The sequence below is a fragment of the Chanos chanos genome, chromosome 3, assembly GCF_902362185.1.
Source record: "Chanos chanos chromosome 3, fChaCha1.1, whole genome shotgun sequence".
Taxonomy (NCBI): Eukaryota; Metazoa; Chordata; class Actinopteri; order Gonorynchiformes; family Chanidae; genus Chanos; species Chanos chanos.
In genome coordinates, this window is record NC_044497.1 from 37264503 (window position 1) to 37274927 (window position 10425).

Below are 10425 nucleotides of genomic sequence, written 5' to 3' on the forward strand. Positions count from 1 at the left end.
GTCCTGAGGACCTCCTGTCCTGCACGTCTTTGTTCTGACTGGTGGAATCAGGTGTGTCGGTCCTGAGCACAGTCCCGCACTGGACTCGAACTTGCAACTTCGGACAAGGGAGGTGGGCATGCTCACAAGGAGGCTAAAACGCATGGGTGCTAGCATCTGTTGTTAGTATGTCTCTTAAGGTGTCAGGGAGTGAGTTTGAGTCTGGTGCGGGACTGTGTTTGTCTACACAACGCAGGTAACACTACAACTATTATAGTTTTACTACTAGCCTACTGACATATTGTGTTTTTTAAACCCTTCATATTGACATAATTGTACTGTATTTGTACATATTCTTATCTGTAAAGTACAACATATGAATTTGAACATATAAACTTCCTGTATAAAAAAAAATCTACCTGACAAAAAACATTATTTTAACACTGTAATGTTGTTATTTTAACTATATTGTACTGTTTGTTGTATTACAGTTCTGTGTTTAACTACAGTAATCTGTAAATTCTACAAAGAAATATGATTCTTTTAACACAATCTTACTTTAAAATTAACAGTTGTGTTTAGTTCAGTATTTTACTATAGTATAATATAAATTAAACACTGCTTTATTGTTTTTGTATTTACACTTTTTTTTAATGTCATGATTTTACAACACTTCACTGTTAATTTCACAGATATTTTTTTTACAGTGTTTTCACTTCATCTTGATGAGGCAGATCTGGACTTTGGGTATTTTTACATTTGTGCCGAGGGTTGAGATTTCTGAAATGGATTCAGTTTCACCCTCACAACACCTAATCAGATGCAATTAACAATGTGAGCATTTCTGGAAGTTGATGAATTAAACGAAAAGGTAAAGAAAAACAAAATATATCAGAATCACAACCAACTTTCTATGTCAGCAAGGAATGAAAAAATTGTTTAGCAAAAAAAATGAACATTTTTTATTTGTCTGCCTAAATTGTACAACATAAGATAAGGAAGGAAGGAATGAAAGATATATAATGGGTTTCAATAACAGGTGAACTCTACATCTATAGGCATCTCATCATTTCAGCACTGGACAGTTCCTACAGATCCCATGAGCAAGCTCTTTCTCTCTCCCTCTCTCTCTCTCTCTCTTGCGCTCTCTCTCTCTCTCTTTCTCTCTCTCTCTCACACACACACACACATTGAATTAAATGTAAACAGACCAGATTGGTTGGAACTGGTTGCGTGGGAGTTATCCCTTATAGCTTCACAACAGCACATCTCAGGTATTAGCAGGTTAGCATTTTATTAGTTTTTATATTCATCCCCATGCCCATACCACTAATGTTTATACTGATGAAATTGACTCACATGAAATCAGCTATACATTAGATGAGCAGATTAAATGTTTTTGAGTGGGTTTGAAGCTCTTGCCACAGCTGATCTCCATACAGCCATGCATGTGCTACAGTTTAAGCACTGTTTCCCCAAGGCATGTAGGTGGGCACGTGCAGAATCTTCATTGTCATTCTGAACCACCACCCAGTAACGGATATGAGATTCACTGGATCAAAGAAAACTCTGAGTGTCCTTGTGGATCTCTGTGTGTGATTTTGCTAATGTTTTTATTTTGTTTTGTGAAGAAGCATAATCTCTTCTCTATGCTGACTCATATGGTTGATTAATGTAATCACTAAAAGCTGGATACTGATTATATTCAGTTTAAATAGTAATCTTATTGATTTGTTTTGTATATTTAGTGATGCACCAGTGTTAATGATTTCTTAACCATCTTCAGTAGGCCTACTGTGTGTTCAGTGTTATATGTTATTCAGGCTTATTTATTCATTTATCTATTGTACTACACAATTGCGCCAAATCGGGCCATCAAAAACATTGTTTAAGGCTGATTGTGACTGTGACCCTGAGTGTCAAATTCTAAATGTGAGAACCTAATTGTCTTTCATCGCCTTTTTCACATTTTTTGAAATGGCAACGAGGGCGCGCCTGAAGGGTGGCACCTAGACTGAGACAGAGTGACGTGCGTCTGGGCTCTGTGTTTATGTCTGTTTGGTTTCCGATTGGGTAAAGCATAGACGAGCGCTCGAGCACTTGCGCGCGACGTGGGCGGGAATAGGCATGTTTATAAACCACAGTGAACGCGCCGTGGGCGGGAAGACAAGATTGAGAACGTGAAGACCTGGTAAAGACAGTAGAAGAGAAGAGCAGAGAAGAGAGGAGAGGACGCAGCAGCGGCTGTGGCTGACAGGAGCTCGTGGAGGAGGCGCGGCTCCCCCTGCCCCTCCATCTAAACAGCTGTATGGACGACCACCTCAGCCTCCTTCAGTCGCCTCCGCCTTCCTCCACCAAGCACAGGGGCAACAACCTGGTCAACCACGGCTACACCGAAACTGAACAAGACATCATGACAATTGTTGCTTGCGACAACATGTTGGAAGAGTCGGCGGCGCTGCCTGGCCACCATTCGCTGGAGCGCTATGAGCCGGACCATGAGTGCTGTGAGAGAGTAGTGATCAATATCTCCGGTTTGCGCTTTGAAACACAGCTTAAAACACTCTCACAGTTTCCGGAGACTTTACTCGGAGACCCCAAAAAGAGAATGCGCTACTTTGACCCGTTGAGAAACGAGTATTTCTTTGACAGGAATCGACCGAGCTTCGATGCGATTCTTTATTACTATCAGTCAGGCGGGCGAATAAGGAGACCCGTTAATGTTCCCATTGATATTTTCTCCGAGGAGATCCGTTTTTATGAACTAGGCGAAGAAGCCATGGAGAAATTCAGAGAAGACGAGGGTTTTATCAAGGAAGAGGAGCGTCCCTTACCCACGAATGAATTTCAGAGGCAGGTGTGGCTTTTGTTTGAGTACCCAGAGAGTTCTGGTCCGGCCAGGGGCATTGCTATCGTCTCAGTATTGGTCATTTTAATTTCTATTGTGATTTTTTGTCTAGAGACGTTACCCGAATTTCGGGATGACAGAGACCCCACCACAGTGGCTCCTATTATAAACGGAACTGCTCCATACCTCACAAGCCCTTTCTCTGATCCCTTTTTTGTGGTTGAGACACTTTGTATAATTTGGTTTTCCTTTGAACTTCTTGTCAGGTTCTTTGCGTGTCCAAGTAAAGCCACTTTCTCAAAAAACATTATGAACATTATCGACATTGTGGCGATCATACCATACTTTATCACACTTGGAACAGAGCTCGCAGAGAGACAAGGCAACGGACAACAGGCAATGTCCTTGGCCATTCTCCGTGTGATTCGGTTGGTGCGGGTGTTTCGTATTTTCAAGCTGTCACGACATTCAAAAGGGCTTCAGATTTTGGGTCAGACTCTTAAAGCCAGTATGAGGGAACTCGGATTGTTAATATTCTTCCTCTTCATCGGCGTAATACTGTTTTCCAGTGCTGTTTATTTTGCCGAGGCTGACGACCCAGAATCAGGCTTCAACAGCATCCCCGACGCGTTTTGGTGGGCTGTTGTCACCATGACGACCGTGGGTTACGGAGACATGCACCCGGTCACCATAGGGGGCAAAATTGTTGGGTCTTTGTGTGCGATTGCGGGCGTGCTAACCATCGCCCTGCCCGTCCCCGTAATTGTGTCTAATTTCAACTACTTTTACCACAGAGAGACCGAAGGAGAAGAGCAGGCCCAGTACTTACATGTGGGCAGCTGTCAACCGTTGTCCTCTACGGAGGAACTCAAAAAGGCTCGTAGTACCTCATCTCTGAGCAAGTCGGAGTACATGGTGATTGAAGAAGGCATCAACAGCGCTTTCAAACAGCCCAGTTTCCCCGCTCAGAACAGTCAAAACTGCGTGAACATCAAAAAAGTGTTCACGGACGTGTAGTAGTAGGAAAGTTTTGCCTCAAGAAAGGATTTGCATTAAGATGAATATCGCGCCAGCTTTTAGCCTACTACTGTACCCATGAAGATAATAATATTATTACTCGTGACGTGTCAGTCTGTGTGAAGGCTAAGCCGTTATAGATTTTCATGTGTCTTCATTCTGTGAAACCCAGCTGACTTTAAAGCCCTCCATTTTTCGCTTGAGAAGAAATGATATGATTACATATATTAGTGTTGATTCTCATGTCATATATGTAGATGGGAATTCATCACCTGTCCTTACTCAAACTATCTCTCTGTGAGGACAAAGGCAGTATTTGTGTTAAATATTAGGCTACTCTCATGGCCATGTGACGTAAATTCAAGTACTCTCACGTTAAGAATCGAACCCATCTCGGTTTAACTGCTATTAATATTGACGATTTAATGCTGAATAAGGGACAGATAATCGCAGCTGAAGTGACTTTGGTATTACATTAGCAACACAAGAAGACGTTATTTAAGACGAAAAAGAAAACAGTGACCCTGGAAACCTGGAGGCGGGGGGGGGGGGGGGGGCAGGGGGGCATCCTTATTACTAACAAATCGATGAGAGATGTGTTGACACTGATTCCACACATGGGCCACCGTGCTCGCTCTAAAAGACGCGTTATTTTGTGCGCGCATTTTTTTTTTTTAGCGCTGCTGTGCAATTTTTTTTTGGGGGGGGGGGGGGGGGGTACAGTTTTAATTTCCGAAGAGGGAAACAATAGAATTATTCTCACTTTGATTTCCACTCGTGGATACTACACCAGTGTTTTAACCTGCTGGTAGATTTAAAAATTCCACATTTATTTATATCTTAGCTCAACTTTTACAGACATAGTGACATCTGCTACTGGAGGTGCAAGACGCGGGAGAGACAGAGAGAGGTGAAGTCATGAGACACAACACGCTTTCCACTGGATGCTTCTAATCACGCCTGGAGTGATGCAGTCTCCATAGCAACCACAGTTTCCCAAGTAACCCCACCACTGTTGCCATGGCATCCCTTTTTCTGTTTCCACAGTAACCCTCCAGATGGTTTTGAAATCTGGAAGAATCAAAGCCTGAGATGATCTGATGTAAAACATCCCTTCAGAGAGGAGGTGTCTTAACAATGAAATATTTTCAAATATGGCACCCTCAACGACGAAGAACAAAATTTTATTGCATTATTTCTGTCTTAAACATTTGGTCCTAAATACTGTCCATTACCCCTCCTGGAAGCAAGTGCAATAAATGTGGAAGTGTGGTCAGCATACTGGAAGACCAGAAAACAAGCAATCAATCAAAAGAGAATTCAGTTGTCATTAACACAGTGATGGAGAATATACCCCTCATGGAGGAGCTCCTGAGATGTGGTGAATGGGTGTGGACAGCCCAGTGTGCGCTGCATGCTACACACAACCGCTTTCACAAGGGGCTGCTCTATCCACGCGCAAGGAAGGCTTAAGGTGGGTACCACTGACTGTCTCTCATTTGTTTGTGTGTGTGACCAATATGTTCTCACACTTAACTCTAACTTGATTTAGACGCTGTGCTTCACAGACAAAACTCATTGTCTGATCTGAGTGTCTTAAAAATTGACTTTGTTAAAGATGTGAAGCAGAACAGTATGCTTTACTTCACGCACCCCTTTGCTCCCCTCCTGACTCTTCCTGTTGTGAAGTGTCTGTGATTCAGATTGTGAAATGAAAAACAACAAAAAAGTGAACACTTCAAAAGACATGTCACACCATCTGGAAACTCACTCACTCTCTCTCTCCTTCTCTCTCTCTCTCTCTCTCTCTCTCTCTCTCTCTATATATATATATATCCCTGTCTGCGTGCATGCTGGTTGTGTTGGTGTGTGTGTGTGTGTGTGCGCGCACGTGTGCGTGTGTGTGTGTATATGTATGTGTGATGTACCTCTCAGGCTGCAGCATGGTGCCTTCCTCCTAGTTGAGACTTAGCTAATAACTGTGATCCATCACAGTGTTATATGTATGTATGTATGTATGTATGTCTGTATGTATGTATATGTGTATGTGTATGTGTATGTGTTATATGTTCTGTGAGTGTGTGCATCCTTGAAACATACATAGTAGGCTGTGTTGGTCTCAGGGAGAATTATAACAGTGAGACAAAGTTTTCATGATGCAGTGTGTGGATTTCACATCATTACATGATCATAAATGATCCAGTCATTAATAAAAAAAACCCAGCATTCTACAGCATATGAATACTAAAATACATTTCTTGTACACATGATTTCAAGTTAGCACATGCAATTCAGAAATTTGTATTTTATGATAAGTACTGAATAGTGGGAGTTCTGAGGATGAAAGCTTGTTTATTTTTGCTCTCTAGCTCTATCATACATAAAAAGGTAAATTAGTTGGAATAATCATATGATAGCTGAGTGAATTATCTGATGTTACGGCAGCCTGCCCCTCCTGAGCTCACCTTGATTTGACTTTGTTTGAATGGCCTTAACAAGGTTGGACTGTCAGTGTTACCATCTAGTGGCTGTCCATGGTATAGCATATACTGAGGCCTAGTTTTATTGAACAGAAAGCAGTTTGACAGTGTAATTAAAAAACAAACAAACAAAAAAAGAACCTTTGGATATGTTTGTTCTATTCTGGATGAAAGAAAGAAAGAAAGAAAGAAAGAAAGAAAGAAAGAAAGAAAGAAAGAAAGAACTTTACAGTGGAGCACACTGAATACTATTTACTATTTTTTCAAATTCAATTTCTGTATGGATAATATTTTAGTCAAGTCATTATTCTTAATATTATGACATGGAAGCACTAATGTGTGTGCATGTGTGGTGTGTATGTGTGTGTGTGTGTGTGTGTGTGTGTTCAGAATGTATAAACATAAAGAATGAAATGAATGAATGAATAATGAATGAAATAATAATTTTTATAGACAGAAAATCACCTGCCGTGTAAAATTTTTTCTTATTAAAAATGTTGAAAATGTAGGAATCACCTCATTGCTGTCAGAGTGATTGCTGGAAGACATAGTTCTGTGATCAGTGTTCTGATTATGTGCTTTAATCAGATGACTTTCCTACAGTTCTGCAGTAATCAGACAGAATAGCATGGGCACTAACACACACAGTTCCAGTGAAAGCCAGATGTACAAGTGAGTAGTCAGGCTATGTTAAGAGTGTATGCTACGGATCCATGTGTGAAGTAGACATGACAGGCAGCATTTAGTTCAAAAGAGAGATGAAGCTCAGGAATGGGTAAACATTTTAAAACAGCGGTGTTTACGTTTCAGGTATAATTTTTTTTCTCCATGATTTTTTAAAATATATAAATCAGACATACAGTTATGCTTTTGGGATTACTTAGTCTTTTTATTATTAATAGTGACCATCTTTTTACTTGAGATATCTCAGATCAGCAGTGCAGGGCAGAAGATTCTGAGGTCATGGTAAACTAATGCAAGCAAGCGCCTTTGTGTACGAAAGAAAATAATCTTATTGCACACAAGGTTCAGTATAGTGGTGATGAATGAATGTAAGCCCATGTTTTGTGTTTTTCCCAAAACTCTCATCTGATGTCCTCAAAAAAGCAGAGACCATATTTTGGTGCAAATCATCGATCAGAAGTGCATGAAAAAATAACACAGACAAAGAGCACTTATGCACACAGCAGTGATAATCCTGACCCACCCAGTCAGCATCAAACAAACAACAGTGCAATCTTAAGATTTTATGTACACAGACAATCTCTGACAGATAAACCACCAGACAACTGTGTGTGAGTGTGTCTGTGGTGTGTGTGTGTTTGTGGGTTCGTGTGTTTGGGTGCGTGTGTATTTGTGTGTTTGGCTTCACGTGTGTGAGTGTTCATGTGTGTATGTGATTTGTATGTTTGTGTTTGCATTTGAGTATCTTGGGTAGCATTACAGTGTGTTTGTGCATGACTGCTTGCACTTTCTGCTCAGTCTGTCTGCTGCCCTTGGAGCAAATAATGCTTCTTCATATCTACTTCCTGCAAGATCCTCCACCTGCTCTCTCTCTCTCTCTCTCTCTCTCTCTCTCTCTCTCTCTCTCTTCTCCCTATCTCTCGTTTTTTTCACACTGATGTAGTCTTTTAAGTATTCACGCCCCAAAGGTAATTCTGCACTCTTAGAGGCTTGTTACTCATATCTGTCCGCTTGTGTAGCTTTCTCATTGACCCGCTGAATCTCTGGACCTTATCTGAGCCATAGAAAAGCTACCTTTTCCAGGCCAGAGAGCATTCCACTAAAAAAGGTGCATTCTTAGAGCTAGTTCTCCATTGAGCTTCTCTGCATTACAGGCCATCTGCCCGTGTAATGCAGCGTAATATAGCTGTAATGCATCCTATGACATGTCTATAACTAAGTATTCCCTTATAGCGTCTGTTTCTTTCAGTCTGTTGAACATTTTTGAACCAGCAAACCATGAATGCATGTTAACACTATTACACGTTGCAATAAAGTTTTGAAAGCCCATATCAATTAGCAATATGTTATAACATACATTGTGTATTCTAAGTCGTCTATCCCCTGATTGTCTCTGTGTTTTACTTTTTTTATCACAGCATTGAAGAGTATCATCCATAACTCCTCTTGAAGCTGGCTACTCTTTATCGAACCCTTGCGTGTGCGTGCCAAACTCCGGAAACTTCAGCCTGTCTTTCTCTCGTTCATGCCTTCAGAGAGAAGATGTGCCTTGAACACACTCATCCACATCTGTCCATTCAGCTAACCCCAAGCTATACTGCCACTGACCAGCATAAAGATGCCTGACTGTGTTCTCTCTCACTACAATACCTGTGGAGGAGGAGGGACTTTAAGTTAATTTGCTGTTTTTGCTGCTATTTCTATGAGGCTGGGGCTCAGTGGAATGCCCTCTAGTGCCCCCATGCTGCTGTGAAAGGCACTGCACCCAACTGGCGCTGTTGGGTTCTGGGCTCTGCTAAAGTCCCATCAGGTGTAATGTGTTGTCATCATGTGACGTCTTTGATGTGATTGTATAAAGCGATAGATATAAAACTGGACACTGTGTCTCACTGACTTCTTTTTGTCTGGTGATTCTTGGTTTGTGTCATGTTACAAAAAGAGTGAATGAATGATTGCAGAGCAGAATACATGCAAAAATTGCATGTCCTCATATCTGCTCAGCGTGTATGTGTGTGTGTGTGTGTGTGTGTGTATGCACCACTTGTGCTTGCATGTGTGTGTGTGTGTGTGTGTGACATCATCTCCTTTATAAAAGAATCTCTGATGATGCCTCACCACCTGGCATCAGAATGAACTTCTTTTGAAATGAATGTAGAATGATGTTGTGTGTGTGTGTGTGTGTGTGTGTGTGTGTGTGTGTGTGTGGGAGAGAGACAGACAGATAGGTGGGGAGGGTGGGGGGATGGAAGTGCATATTAGAACACGTGCAATATTATCATGAGGTGTAATGTGAATTCAAAGTAGCTCTTTTTTGCTCTGTGTCCCAATTTAGAACCTAAAATTATATCAGTTCAGAGAAAATGGTGATACAGCTGAGGTATATATTTTTCATTTATCATGCAACTTACATCAGAAAACCTATATTATCACTGGAGTGTCTTGAATATGGATTTGACATGTTGTAGATGATCCTCAGTGACAGTGTTATGACAGGGCTGAGGTTCAATAACCATCCACTCCCCCTCTATCAGACAGTCTGCAAGCAACGTTTTACAACTGTTACTGTGGTTTAGTACTTTAATACAAAGATTTGATGAAAACTGTTGATATCAATATCTAAAACAAACAAACAAACAAAACTGACAGCAACATGCATTGTTCCTTACTGTAGTGATAACTCTCTTTCTGCTGTGCGAGCCGCTGTCATGTTCCCGCTTTTTATCTCATCTAGATATCTTTAGTTCATGGAATACTCTTTAAACCATAATGCACCTTAATTCTTTGACTTCAGGCCCATGTTGATGATTCTTTCAAAGTAGATATGGTTTATTTTTTCACTAAATTAAAATCTTGAGAGCCTAAATCGTTTCTTATTTTATGTATCAATCATCATGCTGTTTTGAAACATGTTGAGGAAGAAATGAAAAACAATAATATCAAACAGAACAGTTACACGGGGATTAAAGAGGGGAAAAAAGCCCTTTAGTTAGCCTTGAGGCTGACGCTCACCTGGTGGTGCTCCGTGACAGCCGTGTGGTGATCACAGATGGACTGGTCCTGAGTCACCACAGGTGGAGCGGCAGGAAATGAGCCCACACTGAGAAACCAGATGGAGTCTAGAAAGACAAGGGCGTCTCTTTTCTTCTCTCCTTTTCTCCCTCCTTGTCTCTCCCCCCCCCCCCCCCCCCCGCTTTCTCTCTCCCTTTCTCTCTCCTTCTCTTTCTCCATACCTTCTCTCTCCCCTTCTCTCTCTCTCCTTCTCTCTCTTTCTCTCAGTCAGATGGCATTTCTTGATTTCATTGACTCATGAATCATATCTTATCCCTGTTTTCCATACTCTGAAAATATGTGACAGTGATGGCAATCATTTGGTTTCTGTAAATTATAATTCTTAAACGCACTGACAGAGACATTATT

The 10425-nt window shown here is 41.2% G+C and overlaps 1 protein-coding gene across 1 annotated transcript; it reads left to right on the plus strand.

Annotated features, from left to right (window-relative positions):
* The first annotated feature begins 2287 nt into the window (after positions 1-2287).
* LOC115806608 (potassium voltage-gated channel subfamily A member 3) lies at positions 2288-3844 on the plus strand. Its single transcript, XM_030767424.1, has one exon. The coding sequence runs from the start codon at positions 2288-2290 to the stop codon at positions 3842-3844; it is 1557 nt and encodes a 518-aa protein (XP_030623284.1).
* Positions 3845-10425: the final 6581 nt, after the last annotated feature.